This window comes from Lepidochelys kempii, chromosome 23, assembly GCF_965140285.1.
Source record: "Lepidochelys kempii isolate rLepKem1 chromosome 23, rLepKem1.hap1, whole genome shotgun sequence".
NCBI classification, from domain to species: domain Eukaryota; kingdom Metazoa; phylum Chordata; order Testudines; family Cheloniidae; genus Lepidochelys; species Lepidochelys kempii.
The window spans coordinates 17,020,743-17,042,559 of NC_136402.1; the positions used below are offsets into that span (position 1 = coordinate 17,020,743).

Sequence of the window (21,817 nt, forward strand, 5' to 3'; positions counted from 1 at the left end):
GGGCGTGCGCGCGTGTGCGTGGGGTGTGCGTGCACACACGCCCCCTTTATCTGTGTGCACACACGCGTGTGCATGCCTGGGTGTGCGTGCTCCCTCGGGGGGGGGTGCCTTATCTCAGCGTGCGGCTCTCGGTGGGTGCGAGCATGATCTCAGCATGTGCTTGCCCGGGGATCTGTGTCTCTGCATTTGTGAAAATGCATTCTTCTTTGTACGCCCACGTGTCTACCTGGCTGGGGGGGGGCTGCCTGTGTGTGTATCCACAGGTGTCACTCTGCACATGTACAGGTGTTGTAATGTCGGTGGATGCATCTGCGCACAGGTGTGAATTCAGTGCTGGTGCGAGGGGAGCGGGGGGGGCTTGTCTCCACGTTGGTGCCGTAGCACGGGGTGTGTTTCACCGGGCCTTGTCGCCTGCGTTCGTGCCTGGGTGTGTCTCTTGGAATGACAGCCCCGCGATGGTGGGCGTGGTTTTGGTGTAAATCTGTGCACGAGGGGCCCTGGGTGTGTGAGGGTGGCTGAGTGACACACGCGGGGGGGGACGGGGGACGCCTCCTTTGGCCTCGTTTCAGACCCAGGAGGCGCGTGGGGCTTTCCACTTGAGGCCTACGGAGAAACTGAGGCAGCCGGTACGGCCTGCCCCTCACCCGCCAGCCTGTGTCCCCCCCCTGTATGGCCCCCCGCAACCAGCTGCCCCTCACCCGCCAGCCTGTGTGTCCCCTGTATGCCCCCCTGCCATCCTGGCTCTGTGTGTCCTATATATATCCTCCCAGCCTGTGTGTGCCCCATATATAGACCCCGCCCCAGTCTGGCCCTGTGTGTGTCCCACATATAGACCCCGCCCCCAAACCTGCCCATGTGTGTCCTCCATAGATAGACCCTCCCCACCAGCCTGGCTCTGTGTGTGTCCCATGCACAGATGCCACCCCCCTCAACCTGGCTGTGGGTGTCCCATATATAGACACCCCAAAGCCTGGCCCTGTGTATCTGTATGTACATCTGTCACAGACCCATGGGTTCTGTACTGCACCCCAGCTTTTGAATGGCCCTAGGGTGACCAGACAGCAAGTGTAAAAAATCGGGATGGGGGTGTGGGGGGTAATAGGTGCCTATATAAGAAAAAGCCCCCAAAATCGGGACTGTCCCTATCAAATCAGGACATCTGGTCACCCTAAATGGCCCCCAGGAGGAACCCATCGATGCACCAGACTAGCCCTGGGAACCCCGCTCTTCCTTTTCCGCCCCCAAGATGGCCTCTGGGCTCCAGCCCCCACTACTTCAGACCCGAGTCCAATCCAGGCAGCCTCCTGGTAGAGGACGTGCCCCCCCCTCCCCGGCCCTGGCAGGGATTGGCACCCCCCCAGCCAGGGTTTGCCATAGAGTTTTCCAGGCAGAAGTAGCTGGAGCGCAGCATCGGGAAGTCCTTAGCTGAGCACAAAGACATCCAGAGAAGGACAAAGTCCTACCTGGCCAAGCCAGATCTTCAGCCATGGCCCTTTCTGGCTCCCCCGCCCCCCCCGGTCAGTCCCACACATGAGAGCTGCCCTCCTCTCTCGCAGAAGCCGGCCCCTTGCCTTTTGGGGCCCGTTTCAGCCAGTCCTCTAGCGGCCTCATTCATACCACCCCAGGCAGGTGTGCCCCCCACCCCTCCTGTCTCCTGCTGTTCCCCAAGGGGCCATTATTTTGAACCTCTGTGGGCCCACTGGGTTGCAATGCAAAGCACAGAGGGAAACTGAGGCACCCATTGGGATGGTAACAATAGTACAGAAAAATTCTCACTCTGTCACAACATCCTGGCCCCCAGCCTGGGCTCTGTGTGTCCTGTAGAGAAACAGCCCCCAACTCAGCCTGGCTCTGTGTGTCCTGTAGAGAGATTCCCTCCCCCCCCACCCAGGCTCTATGTGTCCTGGAGAGAGATCCCCCCCCCACACCCCCGCCTGGCTTTGTGTCCTGTGTAACCCATCCCTCCATACGTCTCCAGAGTCACTTTTCTATCCCTCTCCCCACAAACCCCACTGTCCGTCCCATCCATCCCCTGGCGTCCGTCTATCCACCCTTCCCTCCAGGGCCCCACCCACACTCTCTCCGTCTATCCATCTCAATCCACATCCTTCCCCACACACATCCCTGCATCGACCCCATTCCTCCTCCCACCCCCCGCTCTCCCCCCCTTCCCCTACACACCCGCCACCTAGCTCCCTCTAGCCGCATACGCACCCTGCGACCTGACGGGTCTCCAAAACGCCAGGGTCAATGGGGAAGCCGCACCGAGTGGGGGTGTCTTAGGGGTCGGTATGAGGTACAGCCCTAGTCAACATTTCCCACCATGATCTGGGAGTCCACAGAAAATCCCCGCGGATCACAGGGGTGGCCGGCACCCGCCGGGTGAATACCAGGGATCACGGGGCAGTCCGGTGGGGCGGGCGGGACTGCTTGGGGAGCTGGGCCCGTTCAAACCAAACGTGTGCAAAGAGCTGCAGGAGAGATCCCGCTGCTGGGAGCAGAGAGCATGGCCGGGGCCGTCCCTGCGGGCTGGTGGGGGGGGGGGACGACTCTGTCCCGGAGAGCCAGGGTGGAAACTGATTTAGGGGTCACTGAACAGGAGCTCCCAGTGTGATGCTGGGGTGAAAGGGTGAGAGGAATCCTTGGAAGTATAAGCAGGGAAATATTGTATTGATCTATCTATCTATCTATCTATCTATCTATCTATCTATCCCCATCCACCCCCTCTATCTATCTATCCCCACCCACCCCCTCTATCTATCTATCTATCTATCTATCTATCTATCTATCTATCTATCTATCTATCTATCTATCTATCTATCTATCCCCACCCACCCCATCTATCTATCTATCTATCTATCTATCTATCTATCTATCTATCTATCATATCTATCCCCACCCACCCCCTCTATCTATCTATCTATCTATCTATCTATCTATCTATCTATCTATCTATCTATCTATCTATCCCCCTACACTCTCTCTCTCTTTGTCCATCCCCCCACCCCCGCCATTCAGTGCGAAGCCCCCCACCTCGGGCACTGTGTGCTGTGTTTTCTTCAGTTGTGGGCATGGGGCGGGGGCAGGCTGTGTCCCACCCTGCCCCCCTCGGCCCCCCGCCAGGTGCTCTGTGCCCTTGGCAGGCGCCTGCGTCAAGGCCTGAGTTCTCTGTGCTCCAGCCGGGCTGGGCTATTCTTAGCAGCCGCGCCTTTGATTCATGCTTCTGAGAGCACATAGTCTGTGTGTGTGTGTGAGTGTGTGTGTGCGCTGAATGCAACAGAGCCCGTGTGTGTCCCCGCACGCTGAGTGAAGCCGTGTGTGTGTGTGTGTCTGTGAGTGTGTGTCTGTGTGTGTGTCTGTGAGTGTGTGTGTGCAGTGAATACAACAGTGCCCGTGTGTGTCCCTGCACGCTGCATGCAGCCGTGTCTGTGTCTGTGTGTGTGTGTCTCTGTGTGTGTCTGAGTGTGTGTGTGTGTCTGTGAGTGTGTGTCTGTGTGTCTGTGTGTGTGTGCGCTGAATGCAACAGAGCCCGTGTGTGTCCCTGCACGCTGAGTGAAGCAGTGTGTGTGTGTGCAGTGAATGCAACAGTGCCTGCGTGTGTGCACACGCTGCATGCAGCCGTGTCTCTGTGTGTGTGTCTGTGTGTGTCTGTGAGTGTCTGTGTCTGTGTGTGTCTGTGTGTGAGTGTGTCTGTCTGTGTGTGTGTGTGAGTGTGTCTGTGTGTGTGTGTCTGTTTGTGTGTGTGTGTGCACGCGTGCACCGAAGGCAGCAGTGCCCACGTGTGTGCACAACTTGTGTGGGTGTGTCTGTGAGCGTGGCAGCGTGTGTGTGCGTGTGTGTAGCCATGTGAGTGTGTCTGCGTCTAGCTGGGCAGAGCCCCACGGTGTGTGTGTGCAGGGGGCTGATCCTCTCTCTGGCTTGGGGGGAGGGTTAAACCCAGGGGAAAATGGACCAGGCCCCCCAGCTCTGTCCTGCTCTGTGGGGTGGCGGGGGGGAGGCCTGGAGCCCAGCAGCTGGAGCGAGTTGGGGCCCTGTGGGGTCCGAGGTCAGGGGGGCAATTAAAGTCACAGGTCAAAGGGGGGGCAGTGGATGAATAGGGTCAAGGTCAGAGGTCAGGGCGTTGGGGGAATTGCTCGCCCCATACCCCGCCACCCCCCCTATCTCTGGGGCACCCCCAGGTATCCCCCCCTTCCCGATTGGCCCAGCCCCCCAGGACCTCCTGTGGGGCTTGTTTGCTGGCAGCAAACTGACTGGGAGCTGGGGGGCTGTTGTCAGGGGAGCGGGGGTCCCCGCTCTGGGTTCCACCCCACCCCACCCATCCTGGCGAGGGGGGCTCCCCAGTGCTCAGAGCCCTGCAGGGTGGGACGGGGGGGGCTAGTGGGTTGTGGAGTGTGGGGTGGGGAGCCAGGGCTCCTGGGTTCTCTCCCAGGCTCGGGGAGGGGGGCCTAGTGGGTTGTGGGGTGGGGGCTGGGAGGCAGGACTCTCTGGGTTCTCTCCCAGGCTTGGGGAGGGGGGGCCTAGTGGGTTGTGGGGGTGGGGGGCTGGGAGGCAGGACTCCTGGGTTCTTTCCCAGGCTCGGGGGGGGCCTAGTGGGTTGTGGGGTGCGGGGTGGGAGCCAGGACTCCTGGGTTCTTGCCCAGGCTCGGGGAGGGGGGGGCTAGTGGGTTGTGGGGTGCGGGGTGGGAGCCAGGACTCCTGGGTTCTCTCCCAGGCTCGGGGAGGGGGGGGCCTAGTGGGTTGTGGGGTGCGGGGTGGGAGCCAGGACTCCTGGGTTCTTTCCCAGGCTCGGGGGGGGCCTAGTGGGTTGTGGGGTGCGGGGTGGGAGCCAGGACTCCTGGGTTCTTGCCCAGGCTCGGGGAGGGGGGGCTAGTGGGTTGCGGGGGTGGGAGCCAGGACTCCTGGGTTCTCTCCCAGGCTCGGGGAGGGGGGGGCCTAGTGGGTTGTGTGGGGTGCGGGGTGGGAGCCAGGACTCCTGGGTTCTTTCCCAGCTCGGGGGGGGGCCTAGTGGGGTTGTGGGGTGCGGGGTGGGAGCCAGGACTCCTGGGTTCTTGCCCAGGCTCGGGGAGGGGGGGGCTAGTGGGTTTGTGGGGTGCGGGGGTGGGAGCCAGGACTCCTGGGTTCTCTCCCAGGCTCGGGGAGGGGGGGGGCCTAGTGGGTTGTGGGGTGCGGGGTGGGAGCCAGGACTCCTGGGTTCTTTCCCAGGCTCGGGGGGGGGGCCTAGTGGGTTGTGGGGGTGCGGGGGTGGGAGCCAGGACTCCTGGGTTCTTGCCCAGGCTCGGGGAGGGGGGGGCTAGTGGGTTGTGGGGTGCGGGGTGGGAGCCAGGACTCCTGGGTTCTCTCCCAGGGCTGGGGCGGCGGGTTTCCCTCTGGACCTCAGACAGGCTAGAGGCAGAGCGAGGGGAGCTGCTCGATGGCTGGCTGTCTCCATGGAAACGTGGCCAGGGGATGGAGAGAAGCCTGGCCCCAGGCCTGCTGGGGGGCTGGGTGGGGGCGGGGGGCTGGAGTGGGGCGGGCGAGGTGGGGGGGCAGCCAGGCCTGCAAGGGGGGCACCTGAGGTATGTGGGTCAGGGGGACCTGTCCCCCGAGACACATGTGTGTGTGTGGGGGGGGGGACCAGGATGTTTGCAGACGCTCCCCTGCTCCGGGCTCACACAAAGGCCTTCACAGGGCGTGGGGACGTTAGTGGCTGGGGGGGGGCGGGGGGGGGGCTCTGAGCTGTCATGGGGGGTGAAGGCAGGGGCTGAACTGTCCCTGGAGAAGTCTTAGGTGTCTTGAGAGGGGGGCAGAGGCCAAAGCAGGAGGGTGGGTGGGGAGAGGAGGGGTGCGGGTGGGGGGTGGAGGGGTGCCTGGGTCAGTTATAATCCCCCCCGGCCCGGGGGGGGGGTGGGACATGAGCATGCGAATGGCACTCAGGGACCCTGGGGGGCTGCATTGAGTGAGCTGGGGATGCGAGGAGCCAGGGCTGCCTGTCTGTTCGTCCGTGCATCCAACCACAGCCCTCATTTGTCCCTATGCGTGGCCCTCTGTCCGTCCATCCATCCCTCCCTCCGTCCCTGCACCCTGTGTCTGCCCCTCCCCCCGTCTGCACCCCTTCCTCCCTCCATCCATCCCTCCCTCCGTCCCTCCATCCATCTATCCCTCCTCCTCCTTCCTGCACCCTGTGTCTGCCCCTCCCGCCCCGTCTGCACCCCTCCACCTCCCTCCATGCATCCATCCCTCCTTCCCTTCATCCCTGCACCCTGTGTCTAGCCCTCTGCCCGTGTGCACTCCCTCCACCCCCCCCTCCATCCATCCCTCCCTCCCTCCCTCCGTCCCTCCTTCCTGCACCCTGTGTCTGCCCCTCCCCCCGTGTGCACCCCTCCACCCCTTCCTCCCTCCATCCCTCCTTCCTGCACCCTGTGTCTGCCCCTCCCCCCCCGTGTGCACCCCTCCACCCCTTCCTCCCTCCATCCCTCCTTCCTGCACCCTGTGTCTGCCCCTCCCCCCCGTGTGCACCCCTCCACCCCTTCCTCCCTCCATCCCTCCTTCCTGCACCCTGTGTCTGCCCCTCCCCCCCGTGTGCACCCCTCCACCCCTTCCTCCCTCCATCCCTCCTTCCTGCACCCTGTGTCTGCCCCTCCCCCCCCGTGTGCACCCCCTCCACCCCTTCCTCCCTCCATCCCTCCTTCCTGCACCCTGTGTCTGCCCCTCCCCCCCGTGTGCACCCTCTCCACCCCTCCCTCCATCCATCCACCGCTCTCTCCATCCCTCCATCCATCCATCTCTCCCTCTGTCCCTGCGCCCTGTGTTTTGCCCCTCCGCCCCGTCTGCACCCCTCCTTCCTGCACCCTGTGTCTGCCCCTCTGCCCCGTGTGCACCCCTCCACCCCCCCTCCCTCCATCCCTCCTTCCTGCACCCTGTGTCTACCCCTCCACCTCTCCCTCCCTTCCTCCATCCCTCCGTCCCTTCCCGCACCCATCTGTCTCTATTCTTCTGTTTACATGGAGCCGTCCCATCTTCCCTCCCATCCTATGTCTGTCTGTGTAGGTATCTAATCTTCCCTCCCGTTTACACACCCTGACATCTGTCCCCAGGATCCTTCCCAGAGAAGTTCCCTTGGGGTGGGGCTGCTCACACCGTTATGCCCCAGGATGTTATCTCAGCGCTGGGCGAGGGGTCCCCCTGTACCCAGCCCCCACCCCAGAGGGGCCGTGGCCCAGAGCAGGGCGAGGGGTCCCCGTATACCCAGCCCCCACCCTAAAGGAGCCATGTCCCAGAGCCGGGCAAGGGGTCCCCGTATATCCAGCCCCCACCACAGAGGCAGCTGTCTTTCCAAGGGGGGTAGCAGAGTTCGGGCCCAGGGCTGTGGCCGCTCTGATTCCTCCATCCTTCCTAGGCTAATTTTAGCCGGTGGCGGGAGCGAGGAAAGTGGGGCAGATGTCCCAGGGCGTCGGGGGCGGGGGGCTGGGACTCTGGGAGGGGCTGCTCCAGATTGCTGGGCCCCAGGTGCTGAGCAGAAGTGGGACAAGGACCCACAAAGTCACCTGCCAGGACTGGCGGGGCTGGGGCTGGGGGGGTGGGGTCGTGGAGGGGGGGCAGGGGAGGTTGGGGGTTTATGGCTCAGTGCATGGGTCCACGGGCGGGGGGTGGGCAGCCTGCCGCCCTCTGCCCCCCATGCTGATCCCCCCATTTCTCTCTCTGCCCTGCCGCCGCCCCACACCAGCTGGCCTGTGATGCGGGACAATGCCCCGGAGCCCCGGGTCCAGCGAGGAGGAGAGGGTCTCGGAGTATCCCGAGGGGGAGTCGGACTCCGAAAGCTCCCGCGACGGCCCCCCCCGGTGCTAGCCCCGGCGCCCTGGACCGCAGGACCCAGGGGCCCCCCCATGTCGGTCCCTGACGACGCCCGGTTCAGTATGATGGTCTTTCGGATCGGCATCCCTGACCTGCACCAGACGGTGAGGGGGGGTGGGGGCGGGGGCTGGCCGCGGAGTGGGGGGGGCTCCCCAACCTGCCCCAGATGATGAGGGTATGGGGGGACATCTCTGACCTGCACCGCACGGTGATGGGGGGACACCGTGCATGGGGGGAGGGGGGGAGGAAGGAGCCAGAGAGGAGGGTCCTCCGTGGAAAATATCCCTTTCTCTTTACCCCGCAAAAGGGAGTGGGGGTGGGGGAATTACCCCAGCTCTTCTTCCCCCCGACTAGCCCCCTCCCCTCCCGCAGCATCCCCCTCCTCACCCCTCCTGTCTACCTCCCTCCCCTCCCCCAGCTTCTCTGCTCCCCCTTCCCCTCCCCACACCCCTCCCTCCCAACCTCCCCCTCCCCCATCTCCACCTTTCTTCTGTCCTTGTATCCCCACCCCACCCCCACCTTCCGGCTCCTTTCTCCCCTCCCCCTCCCATCCCCTGCTCCCCTCCCCCTCTTCTCCCCCCCCCGTTCCCTGAGGGGGTCATTAGCGGAACTGGATGAATCCTGGGCTCAGCAAGATCTGGAGCAAAGTCACCCCCCCCCATTAGCTGAGAATTCAGGGCACGGAGCCAGTGTCAGCCAAAACCCCCAACCCCCGCCAGGCCTTTTGATCTGGGGCTGATGGGGGAGGGGGGCAGCCGCAGTGCAGGGAGCTGTGTGCCCTGCGGGCGCCTGCTCCCTTCCCCCCACGGGCACCTGGCCCCCCCATCTGTCATGTGTCCCCCCCACTGGGGGCCTGTCTCTGATCGGGGCGGGAGTGGGCCCCATTCTTGCACTGGGCAATGTGGGGGGGCTCCCACCCCCCGAATCCGTCCCCTCTCTCCTCATGGGCGCACCATGGAAACGGTTGCTATGGATCACCAATTGTCATCTCCCTGGCGACGGGTCCGGTTCTGCTGGCACTGCCGGTTGCTTAGGCCCCTGTCTGAGCCTGAGGGGGGAGACAGCCATGGGGGGCTGGGACAGGCTCCCACTAGGGGGCCTCAGCTGTAGGGAATAGGGTTGGGGGGGCGCTGCCCTCACAGTCAGCGCCAGGTGAGGGGTACCCCCATAAACAGACCCACCCCAGAGGGGCCCCGTCTCAGCGCCAGGCGAGGGGTCCCTGTCTACCCAGCCCCTGTGCCACACCCCAGAGCCAGCTGCATCTCAGCACCAGGTGAGGGGTCCCCATATAACCAGCTCCCCACCGCAGAGGGGCCGCGTCCCAGCACCAAGCGAAGGGTCCCCGTATCCTCAGCCCCTGGGCCCCACCCGAGAGGGGTCGCTTCCCGGAGCCGGGGGAGGTTTCCCCATCTAAGCAGCCCCCACCCCAGAGGTGGTCGCATCGCCGTGCTCCATGCTGCCCCCCCCCCCCCCCAGACTCAGGCCTCCCTGCCCACTCTCTCCCCCCGCCCCCAGAAATGCCTACGGTTCAACCCCGACGCGGCCATCTGGGTGGCCAAGCAGCAGATCCTCTGCACCCTGAACGAGAGCCTGAAGGACGTGCTGAACTACGGGCTCTTCCAGCCGGCCACCAACGGGCGGGATGCCAAGTTCCTGGACGAGGAGCGGCTGCTGCGCGACTACCCCCAGAGCTTCGAGAAGGGCGTGCCCTACCTCGAGGTGCCCCTCACCGCAGGCGGAGGCCTCTGGGCGCAAGGAGGAGGGGCTTGGTGGGCCGGGGAGGGGCTACAGGTGTAAGGGGAAGGGGCGTTAAGGAGGAGGCGGGGTTCTAGGACAAAGGGGTGGGGTTCTGTGGGAGGAGGCGGGGCTCTGGATGCAAGGGGGAGGGGCTTTATGGGAAGGGGAGGGGCTACAGGTGTAAGGGGAAGGGGCGTTAAGGAGGAGGCGGGGTTCTAGGACAAAGGGGTGGGGTTCTGTGGGAGGAGGCGGGGCTCTGGATGCAAGGGGGAGGGGCTTTATGGGAAGGGGCGGGGCTCTGGACGCAAGAGGAGGGGCTTTGTGGGCGAGGCCCTAGGCGCAGGGGAGGGGCTATGTGCGAGGGGGAGGAGCTCTGGGGTTGCAGGGTCAGCATTTCCAGCTGTGTGACCCTGCCCCTTTCCCCGCCCCCCACCGGCCAGTTCCGCTACAAGACCCGGGTTTACAAACAGACCAATCTGGACGAGAAGCAGCTGGCGAAACTGCACACTAAGGTGAGTGCCCTGGCCCCGCCCCTGACCCCACCCCCGTCTTGCCCTTGTCCTCCCATTGTCCCCCCTCCCCCACTCTCACCTCTCCTTCTGCCCCCCAGCATTCCCCCTCCCTGCCCCCCACTCTCCCCTGCCCGCCCCAGCTTGGTTCCAGGGCTGGCTGCCTGGTACTGACCGTGCAGACCCAGCACTGCCCTCTGTCATCACCCGGCCGCCGTCCTGAGAACCGGGTAGGGTGCATGAGCCACAGCCACAGAGCCATCTCCCCCCAACGCCCCCCTGTGCCCCCCCAGTCTCTCACCTGTCCCTGCTCCCCCACCCCCACCCCACAGACTGGCCTGAAGAAGTTCCTGGAGTACGTGCAGCACGGGGCGGCGGAGAAGGTGGCGCGGCTTCTGGACAAGGGCCTGGACCCCAACTACCACGACTCGGACACGGGGGGTGAGTGTAGGGCCGGGGGCCTGTGTGTATGCGGCCGAGTGCAGGGAGGGCCGGGGGGCTGTCTTTGTCCAGCCCTCCCCGCCTCCACGGTGACGCTTGTCCTGTGCTCCTCCCCTGCAGAGACCCCGCTGTCACTGGCAGCCCAGCTGGAGGGGACCGTCGACGTTATCCGACTGCTCTGCCTCGGGGGTGCTCACATTGATTTCCGGGCGCGGGACGGAGCCACCGCTCTGCACCGGGCAGTGTGCACCCGGCGCTATGCGGCCCTGACGGTACGGAACCCGCCACCTCCCCTCACTGCGCTGCACTGGGGGCGGCGTGCACCCGGTGCTGGGGGGGGCACGAAGGGGATGAGGGCACCTAAAGGATCTGTGCAGAGAGCAGGTGCCATGTGGATGGAACTGTGTTGTTGCAGCGTGCATTGCTGCAGTGTGGGCGCAGTACACCGGTGCAGTGTACGCACACATGGTGTGTGCTGGGCTGGTTGCAGCGATGTGCATTGTTGCAGGGCATATGCAGTACGTGGGTGCAGTGTGCGCACATGCAGCGTGCAGTGGGCAGGATGTTGCAGCATGCATTGCAGTGTGCGTGCAGTATGTGGACGCAGTGTGTGCTTACGCAGCATGCAGTGGACAGGTTGATGCAGTGTGCATCGTTGTGGTGCACATGCAGTACACCAGTGCAGTGTGTGCACACACAACGTGCAGTGGGCAGGATGTTGCAGTGTGCATTGTTGCGGCGCACATGCAGTACATGGGTGCAGTGTGCGCACACACAACGTGCAGTGAGCAGGTTGTCGCAGTGTGCGTCGCTGCAGTGCGTGTGCAGTGTGGACGAAACAGATGTGTGCAGCATGTGATGGTGCAGCGAGTGTTGGTCTGTTCGTGTGTTTTTGTCTGTTATAGCGGCGCACCCGTTCTGCTATAGCTAAGGCGGGCAAGTTGTTTCTGTTTCAGGGATGACTCTTCTTAGTGCTCTCAAATCTGCATGCTTACTTGGGTGCCCTGGAAACATGCTGGGACTCTTGGTGGGGGGTGGGGCGGGGGGCGTGGCGACAGGGGTCTGCAGACCCCTGGAAACACCCCAGCATTTCATAAGGTCGAGAGATTCTCCCGGCACAACTTACACCCAGGCAGCCGTCGTGGAGGTTGCGTGGGCACGAAACGTACCATGGCATTCCCTGGCTGTCAGAGGTTTGAGTGTCACTGTGTTTGTTGCTCTGGACCCAGCCAGCCAGGGCTCTGCATTCACCGAGTCCTTTTTGTCTTGAAATAAAGTGTGACATGGCGGGCACACAGGGCACACGCAGTGCAGCGTGGGCCAGCACAGCGGGCACTCAGCGGGCATGCTGCGGCAATGAATCGCGCGTGCTGGTTGTGCGCAGTGCGGGGTGGATGAGCTGCGATTGCTGCCAGTGGGCATGCCGTGAATTGTGTGTGTCGTGCATATGCAGTGTCATGTACGCAATGCATGTTGTGGGTGCGCAGTGCAGTATGTGCTGGCAACTGGACATGTAGCCTCAGCAGTGTGTGCAGATGCCGTGGGCGCAGTGTGTGTGCAGTGCGTGCTGATGCCATGGGCGCAGTGTGTGTGCAGTGCGTGCTGATGCCGTGGGCGCAGTGTGTGTGCAGTGCCTGCTGATGCCGTGGGCGCAGTGTGTGTGCAGTGCCTGCTGATGCAGTGGGCGCAGTGTGTGTGCAGTGCGTGCTGATGCCGTGGGCGCAGTGTGTGTGCAGTGTGTGCAGATGCCGTGGGCGCAGTGTGTGTGCAGTGCCTGCTGATGCAGTGGACAGGCAGTGAACACAGTGTGTGCTGTGCAGTGCGTATTCAGTACGCTGCACCGTGTGCGCTGACGCAGTGGCCGTGCAGTGTCTGCAGTGTGCCTGGGTGGACATTGCCGCCCCATCTCACTGCCCTGCTCACATCTTTGCTCCTCGCCTCCCCAGGCACTGCTGGACCTTGGGGGCTCCCCCAATTACAAGGACCGTCGGGGCCTCACTCCCCTGTACCACACGGCCATGGTGGGGGGCGACCCACGCTGCTGTGAGCTGCTGCTCTACAACCAGGCCCAAATCGGCACCATGGACGAGAACGGCTGGCAGGAGATCCACCAGGTCAGAGCCCGCAGACAGGGACACCCCCTTCCTTACAAAGACAACCTGAGACAGAGAACCCCTCAAGCAATCCATTCCTGGTCATCCAGTCCCAGCTCCTGGCGGTCAGAGGTTTAGGATCCCCAGAGCATGGGGTTGCCTCCCTGACCATCTTGGCTAATAGCCATTGATGGACCTACCCTCCGTGAATATATCTAGCTCTTTTTTGAACCCCAGTTCTACTTTTGACCTTCCCCACATCCCCTGGTGAGGAGTTCCACAGGTTGACTGCGCGTTGTGTTAAAAAATACTCTCTTCTTTGTTTGTTTTAAACCTGCCGCCTGTTAATTTCATCGGGTGACCCCTAGTTTGTGTGTTATGCAAATGGGGTAAATAACACTTCCCTAGTCCCCTTCTCCTCGCCATTCAGCATTTTATAGATCTCTATCGTATCCTTCACTGTCTCTTTTCTAAGATGAGCAGTCCCTGTCTTTTTAATCTCTCCTCACATGGAAGCTGTTCCATGCCCTTAGTAATTTTTGTTGTCCTCCTCTACTTTTTCCCATTACAATATATCTTTTTTATGAGGTGGGGCGACCAGAACTGCACGCAGTATTCAAGATGTGGGCAGACCACGGATTTATATAGAGGCATTATGATCTTTTCTGTCTTATTATCTATCCCTTTCCTAATGGTTCCTAACAATCTGTTCACTTCTCTGATTGCCGCTGCACTTTGAGCGGACGTTTTCAGAGAACTCTCCACAATGACTCCAAGATCTCCTCCTTGAGTGGTACCGGCTAATTTAAACCCCCTTGTTTTGGATGTGGAGTTGGGATTCTGTTTGCTGACGTGCATTACTTTGCATTTATCAACACTGAATTTCATGTGCCATTTTCTTGCCCAGTCACCCAGTTTTGTGAGATCCCTTTGTAACTCTTTGCAGTCTGCCTGGAACTTAACTCTCTTGAGTAATTTTGTATGGTCTGCAAACTTTGCTACCCGTCTTTCCTGTTCATTTATGAGTATGTTCAACAGCACTGGTCCCGGCACAGTTCCTTGGGGCCCCCTGCTATTTACCTCTCTTCACTGTGAAAACAGACTCTTTCTTTTTCCTTTCCTATCCTTTAACCAGTTACTGATCTGTGAGGGGACCTTCCCTCTTACCCCCTGACAGCTCACTTTGCTTAAGAGCCTTTGGTGAGGGACCTTGTCAAAGGCTTTCTGAAAGTCTAAGTACACCATATCCACTGGATCCCCCTTGTCCACGTGGGTTGACCCCTCAAAGAATTCTAATAGATTGGTGAGGTGTGATTTCCCTTGACAAAAGCTGTGTTGACCCTTCCCCAGCAAAGTATGTTCATCTGTGTGTCTGATCATTCTGTTCTTTTCTGTGGTTTTTACCAATTTGCTACTGAAATTAGGCTTAACGACCTGTAATTGCCATGATCGCCTCTGGAGCCTTTTAAAAAATTGGTGTTACATTCGCTATCCACCAGTCACCTGGTGCAGAGGCTGCTTTAAGTGATCGGTTACACACCACAGTCCATAGTTCCGCAGTTTCTTATTTGACTTCCTTGCAAACCCTTGGGTGATTCCCGTCTGGTCCTGGTGACTTGTTACGGGAATTGTTCCAATCCTCCTCTGTGGCCACCTCAATCTGGGACAGTTCCTCAGATTTGTCACCTAAAAAGCATGGCTCACATGTGGGAATCTCCCTCACACCCTCTGCGGTGAAGACCAACACAAAGAATTCATTCAGCTTCTCCGCAATGGCCTTGTCTTCCTTGCGAGCTCCATCAGCACCTCGATTGTCCAGGTTTCCTGCTTCCGATGTACTTACAGAGAGAGATATATATATATATATATATATATATATATATTTATATATATATATATATATATATATATATATATATATATATATATATATATATATATATATATATATTTTAGCTAGTTGCTCTTCAGATTCTATCTTGGCCTGATTATGCTTCTACACTTGACTTGACACAGGGTTTATGTTCCTTTCTCTTTTCCTCAGGAAGATTTGACTTCCAATTTTTAAAAGATGTCTCTTTGTCTCTAATCGCCTCTCTTACTTTGATGTTCAGCCATGGTGGCATTTTTCTGGTCCTCTTACTGTCTTTTTACTTTTTACATGTAGTTTGAGCCTGTATTATGGTGGCTTTAAAAAGTTTCCATGCAGCTTGCAGGCATTTCACTCTTGTGATTGTGCTTTTTAATTTTAATTTTAATACTGCTGTGGGGTTTTTTTTGGTATTCTTCCCCCCCCCCCCAACAAGGATGTGTGTCCAGTGGAGGACAACAAAAATTATTAGGGGGCTGGGAACATGACTTATGAGGAGAGGCTGAGGGAACTGGGGTTATTTAGTCTGCAGAAGAGAAGAATGAGGGGGGATTTGATAGCTGCTTTCAACTACCCGAAGGGGGGCTCCAAAGAGGATGGAGCTCGGCTGTTCTCAGTGGTGGCAGATGACAGAACAAGGAGCAATGGTCTCAAGTTGCAGTGGGGGAGGTTTAGGTTGGATATTAGGAAACACTATTTCACTAGGAGGGTGGTGAAGCACTGGAATGGGTTCCCTAGGGAGGTGGTGGAATCTCCTTCCTTAGAGGTTTTTAAGGCCCGGCTTGACAAAGCCCTGGCTGGGAGGATTTAGTTGGGGTTGGTCCTGCTTCGAGCAGGGGGTTGGACTAGATGACCTCCTGAGGTCCCTTCCAACCCTGATCTTCTATGATGTGAAATTTAACTACGTTATGGTCGCTATTCCCGAGCGGTTCAGCTGCATTCACCTCTTGGAGCAGACACTGTGCACCACGTGGGACTAAATCAAGTTATTGCCTCTCCCCCTGTGGGTCCCAGGACGTACCCGATGAGGACACCTCCCACCCCCAAAAAAGAGACCCTCTCAGTCAGATTCCCTCATGAGAACCCACCCAGCCAGACCCCCTGCAATGGGGCCAGATTTCCCCCCCCCGACATCAATAGGGTCACCCCCATGATGGGGACCCCCCTCTGATAGGAAACTCTCCCCCCCCACACACACACTCCAGACCCCACATCGTTTCAGGAACCCCTGCCCACAAGTTCCCACTGCTTTTCCCAGAGCTGCCCAGCCTGTGTGGGGAAAGGTGTGGGGGGGGTGGTGACTGTGCCATTCAGCGCCCCCCACACCACTGCTGACGTGTGTCTCTGTCTTGCCCTCTCAGGCCTGCCAGCACGGGCATTCCCAGCATCTGGAACATCTGCTCTTCTATGGGGCTGAGCCGGGGGCCCAGAACGCCTCCGGGAACACTGCGCTGCACGTCTGTGCCCTCTATAACAAGGTGCGTGTGTGAGACCGTGCCCCCCCCCACTGTCCTCTTCCCCCCCAGAACGCTTCCCATCTCACGCCACGTCCTCCCGCAGGAAAGCTGTGCCCGCATCCTGCTCTACCGCGGGGCCAACAAAGAGATTAAGAACAACGGCGGCCAGACGCCTTTCCAGGTGTGTGTGTGTGTGGGGGGGAGAGGGTGGGAGGGGGCAGGATGGGCGGGTGCGCAGGGGGGTGGTGGGGTGCAGAACGGAGGGTGCGCAGCGGGGTGCAGGGGAGAGTACAGGATGGGGGCGTGCAGGGTGGAGGTTGTGGGGCAGGGTGCCTGGCTTGAGGGGTGCAGTGCGGGATCTGGGGGGTGTGCAAGGGTGGGAAGCATGCTCTGATCCCTTCCCCCCACCCCTCTGCGCCTCCTCCAGGTGGCTGTGATTGCTGGGAACTTCGAGCTGGGGGAACTGATCAAGAACCACCGGGATGCTGACGTGGGTGAGTCGGGGCGGGTCCTGGCATTCAGCCACCGCCCACCCCCACCCCCCCCGCCCCAGGGAGAGCCCCACCCCCATCCACAGGCCCCAGTACCCGCTCTGTGGAGAGCCTCTCAATGTTCAAATATTAGGTGTCGCACCCCGGCCATCAGGGGACAATTAGAAAGACAAGATACAAGAACGGGGGGAAGGGGGCTGTTTGGATGTTTGACCCCCACCCCCACAGGTGAGGTGCCAAATTTATTGGGGAGGGGGATCGGGACCCCCTGCTACAGGAGAGCTCACCCCACATCTGCCCCTCCCCTGCTCAGCAACTCACTCTGCCTGCACCAAGCCTCCCACCAGTTCCACCCCCGGACCCTTCAATTTTGCTCTCGCCACCAGTTCTGCCCCCCAGTCCCCCTCAATTCTGCTCCCGCACCCAGTTTCGCACCCCAGGTCCCTTCAATTCTGCCCCCATCAGTTCTATCCCCCTGCCCCACTTTCCCTCCTGCAGCCCCTGGGGCTCTTCACCTCCCTCTCCCGGGCCTGAGGGGGCTGTAGTGGGGTCCCCCCTCCCAGGCTGGTATTGGGGGAGAGTGCCCCATCCCACCTATGAGAATGGGGTTGGCTTGCGGGAGGGCGGGGCAGGGAGGGAGAGCTCTGTCTGCCTCCTTCCGCACCCGTGATTGGCTGCCCATCCCCAGGAGGTGGGCCAGTAGGGAAGGGCAGCCAATCAGAGAGGGTGCAGCTTAACCCCCCCCCCCTCCCCTGCAGGGGCAGAATTGGCGACGGGGAGGTGGTGGCTCTATCCCCAACCCCCTCCAGAATATGTCCCCCCAGGCCTGACTGACACCCCCCCCTGCAAACCTGGGTCTCCCCCCCTGCAATTTCCCCCCATCTCATGTGCCCCGCACCGGCGCCCCCTCTGACTGTCTGCCCTGCAGTCCCATTCCAGGAATCCCCGCAGTATGCAGCCCGGCGCCGAGACGGGGGGCGCAGCCTGGGGGTGCCCCACCTCCTCCTCCGGGCCAACAGCGACACCAGCATGAACGTGCCCGACTGGATGCTGTACGGCTCCCCTGCCGCGCCCCCGCCGCCGGCCACGGTGGCCGTGCAGGCCCCGAAGATCGCCACGGGGACCATACGCAGCGCCAGCAGCCCCCGCGGCGCCCGCACCCGCTCCCCTTCCCGCGGGCGCCACCCTGAGGACGGCAAGAGGCAGCAGCGTGGACGCCCCAGGTACCTGGCTCTGGGAGGGGAGTGGGGGCTAGTGGTTAGAACAGGGGGGGCTGGGAGCCCGGAGTCCTGGGCTCTCTCCCCAGCTCTCGGAGGGGAGTGGGGTCTAGTGGTTAAAGCTGGGGTGAGGGACTGGGAGCCCAGAGTCCTGGGTTCAAGCTGTCTGTCTCTCTGCAGCTCCAGCGGTTTCCCCAGGGACTCGGCAGCGGGCGGGACCCTGAACAGCCGGGGAATGAAGCGGAAGCTGTACTCCGCGGTGCCGGGCCGCACCTTCATGGCCATGAAACCCTACCAGGCACAGGCAGAGGGCGAGCTGTCCCTCAGCAAGGGCGAGAAGATCAAGGGTATGCTGCCGGGACGCCTGGGTTCTGTCCTGCCGAGGGGGGAGGGGACACGAGCTCTGAGTGCAGGACTGGGTCCTGGGTTCTGTCCCCAGGGCAGGGAGTGGCTCCAGTGGGTGGGGTGGGGGGGAACCGGCCAGGGGTCAGGACTCCTGGGTTCTCTCCCCAGCTCTGTGCCGAGAGATGGCGCTGGGGTGCGTGTCAGGGGTGCGGGCGTGTTTGCTGGTCTGGGGGTGTGTGGTGGGTTCTAGACTCCCTCTCTGCACCGGGGGGGAGGGGGTGCCTCTTGGGGCACGACCTGCGAGGGTTTGGGGGGGCTGAGGGGAGCAACAGGGGCTGCTGTGGGGACAGTCTGTCCCAGCCAAGGGAGGTGTGTGGGGATGCTGGGGGTTGTTGGGGCAAATGGGGATACAGGGGCAGACAGGGTTTGGGGGGGCCCTGCTCTGACCACATTCTCCCGCAGTGCTGAGCGTGTGGAGTCAGATGGGGGCGCAGGGGGGCAGATGGAGGTTTGGGGGGCATGGAGGGGGGTACAGGGGGGGTGGATGAGGGCACAGGGCAGTGCACGGGGTTTTGGGGGGCCCTGCTGTGACCCGTGCTCTCCCCACAGTGCTGCGCATGTGAGAGCACAGGGGGGTGGATGGGGGTACAGGGGGCAGATGGGGATTGGGGGAAATGGCTGGGGTTTTGGGGGGGCCCTGCTCTGACCCATGCTTTCCCTGCAGTGCTGAGCGTGGGCGAAGGCGGGTTCTGGGAGGGGCAGGTGAAGGGCCGGGTCGGCTGGTTCCCCTCGGGCTGCGTGGAGGAGGTGCAGACCAAGACACAGGATGGAAAGCAAGGTACCAGCAACCCCCTGCCCCAGCAGCTGCCGCCCCCCCCCACTCTCCCCTTCTCCTGCTTCCAACCACTCTGACCTTTCTCCCCCCTCCCCGCTGCTCCCTGGTTCCCCCCTCTGCCCCCAGCTGCTCACCCGCCAGGCCCCTTGGGGAGGGCCACGGTGTCTGTGCGCCCCCCTGCCCAGCCAGTCTTCCCAGTCCCGCCCCCCACACCGCCTCCCCCCCCCCCCCGCCCCTAGCCCCGGCCAGCACCAAGCCTCTGCTGACACCTGGTGGTTGAAGGGGGAAATATTTCCAGGGGGGAACAACGTGCCCTCAGCTGGGGGGATCTCTGGGGGGATCAGGGGGTGGGGCAGAGGATACCAGGAGTGGGGGGAGGCCGGAGGGAAGGGGGGCAGAGGGAAGGTGCATGGGGTGGGCAGAGGGCAGCCGATGCATGGGGATGGGGGGGCAGGGGTTCAGGAAGTAGGGGAGGCCGGGGGGGTGTCTTCCCCCCCCCATGCTCACCCCCTCCCCATTCCCTCGCAGAGAGCCGGAGCGACAAGGCCAAACGCCTCTTCCGACACTACACGGTGGGATCCTATGACAGCTTCGATGCCCCCAGGTAAGATGTCCCCCCTCCCTGAGGTCACAGCCCCCCCACGCCATGCCCCTGTGGTCACAGGCCCCCCTGTGTCACCCCCTGGCCCTCTTCCTGAGTACAGACCAGGCTGGGTCCGTGGGAAAGTGAGGAGGAGGGACCCCAGCTCTGGGGGGGTCTGGCTGGTGAGCGGGGCTCAGTCCGGGGGGCGCAGGGGGTTGGAGCTGTAGTTCGGTGCTGGGGGTCAGGGTAGGGGGCTGAGAAGTCAGAGGTGGGTGCAGGGGGAACGGAGGTTTGGGGCTTGGGGGGGTCAGTGCTGGGGGTCAGGGGTCAGCAGGTCAGGGGTCGGTACTGGAGTGTCTGGCGGGGGAGTGTGGGGGGCACTGTCCCTTTCTGGCTGGCTGGAAGCCCAGCCTGGTGTCCGCTCCATGCCGCATCTCAGAGACACCCCCACCCCACCCCGCCCCTGGGCTGGGAACCAGGAGAACATGGGCTCCATATTTTGGGGCAAGTTTCCGCCCCCCCATCTCTGAGAAGGCAGCCCCACCCCATAGCGCAGATGCCCTCCCTCTCCCCCCATTGAACCCAGGCATTCGGGGGGCAGGGCAGGTGCCAGGTGTCTGTGTGGGGAGCAGGGGCACCGGACTCCTGGGTTCTATTCCCAGATCTCCCCACAGGCTGCGAAGAGCGGGGAGGGGGCCTGGCCCAGAGGTCAGGAGAATGACTAGGGGGTGTCTCTGGCGGCAGGGATGGGGGCCTGTCTGCCTCGCTGTCCCCTGTCCCCCAAGGGCATCGGGGACCTCCCCCCCACTGCTTCCCTGGCAGGGCCACTCGCCATCTGCCGGCGCAGATGGGACCCAGCAGGGAGCCATCCCCACCCCCCCCCCGAACCTGGTGTTTAGAGGGGAGCGAGAAATGCTGCCTCCACCAGGCCCCCCAGCCCTGCCGGTGCCCCTCACTCCTGACCCGCAGCCCCCTGCTCGCCAGCCCTGCCCCCCCACCGAGCTGTGCGTTCACCTTGATTTGCTCTGCACTCCTCTGCCCCCCCCAGCCCCCCAAGGACTCGGCACATCCCGGCTCGGGTGTTTTGGGCACGGGCACTGTCTCTGCTCCACATCCCGGCAAACGTCCTTGAGCTGAGCTGGTGCTCGGGCTGCTGCCGAATCTAGGACTGGGCGGGGGGGCGGGGGGGTTGGGCCTCTTGGAAAGCGGGGGGGGGGTGTCACTTGGGGTCAGATGCCCCCTGGGGAGACCCCGCCCCAGACGCCTGCTTTGCACCAGCGTGTGCCACCCCTCCTCGCACCACGGGGCGTGTGACCCGGTTCGTGTTCACCATTTGGTGAAAAGGATTTTCCAGCCGGGCTCCAGGCTGAGACACCCCCTCTTCCCCCCACCCTGACCCTGCGGGGAACCTCGCCCCCAGGGTCCCCTCATCCGGCGCCAGGGGACAGCGAGAGAGGCCAGGGCGCGGGGGGCAGCCGGGAGCGAACCCATGACCACGCAGGCGATGCTTTGACCCGGCAGGGTGGCGAGATGGGGCCAGAGGTGTCTGGGTGAGTGGAGTCGGGGGGGGGGGAGTGAGAGGGGAATTTAGGTGAGTGGGGGCTAGCTGGGGGGCGGCGCAGGGTTGTATGTCGGCGTGGGGGAGCGTCTGGGTGAGGGGCACAGGGTGTGTATATGGGGCACAGCGGGATGTGGGGCAGGAGTGGGGGATGGGGGGCAGGGAGCTCTGGTAGTTCCCCCGCCCCCCCTGTGACCCAGGATGGGGACGTGTGGCGGTGGGGGGAGGGCTGGGTGTTGGGGGAGGGGCTCGGGGACGGTCCCTGCACTTTGTGTTCTGGGGAAGTGGGGGGCGGCCCGGAGTAAAGAACAGGGGCTAGAAAGTGGGGGGCGGGGGGCGCCGTGAGCTTGTGAGATGGGATGGGGGGAGTCAGATGGGGACAGCCAGTGTGTGTGTGAACGCCTGAATCCAGTGCGTGCCCCCCACCCCCAGTGCTGAGCAAAGATGTGACCTCTCTGGGGTGGGGTGGGGGGGGGCTGGGTATCCGGGACCCCTCGCCCGGCGCCGGGACGCGGCTGACTCTCGTGGCTGGGGGGGGCGGGGGGGGGCTGGATATCCGGGGACCCCTCGCCCGGCGCCGGGACGCGGCTGACTCTCGGGGCGGGGGGGGGCTGGATCTCCGGGGGCCCCTCGCCCGGCGCCGGGACGCGGCTGACTCTCGGGGGAGGGTGGGGGGGGCTGGATCTCGGGGGACCCCTCGCCCGGCGCCGGGACGCGGCTGACTCTCGTGGCTGGGGTGGGCGGGGGGGCTGGATATCCGGGGACCCCTCGCCCGGCGCCGGGACGCGGCTGACTCTCGGGGCGGGGAGGGGGCGGGGGGGGCTGGATCTCGGGGGACCCCTCGCCCGGCG

General features: G+C 62.4%; 1 protein-coding gene across 1 annotated transcript in view; it reads left to right on the plus strand.

Moving 5' to 3' along the window:
• Positions 1-21,817, plus strand: part of SHANK1 (SH3 and multiple ankyrin repeat domains 1) — a 35,246-nt gene that overhangs the window by 1,662 nt on the left and 11,767 nt on the right. The window contains 13 exon segments of the mRNA XM_078850042.1: positions 7,703-7,934; positions 9,346-9,549; positions 10,008-10,079; positions 10,409-10,517; positions 10,638-10,789; positions 12,464-12,631; positions 15,842-15,958; positions 16,041-16,118; positions 16,365-16,431; positions 17,357-17,651; positions 17,826-17,992; positions 18,715-18,828; positions 19,354-19,429. Of these exon segments, the coding sequence (XP_078706168.1) occupies positions 7,713-7,934; positions 9,346-9,549; positions 10,008-10,079; positions 10,409-10,517; positions 10,638-10,789; positions 12,464-12,631; positions 15,842-15,958; positions 16,041-16,118; positions 16,365-16,431; positions 17,357-17,651; positions 17,826-17,992; positions 18,715-18,828; positions 19,354-19,429 (1,841 nt within the window). The 5' untranslated portion in view covers positions 7,703-7,712.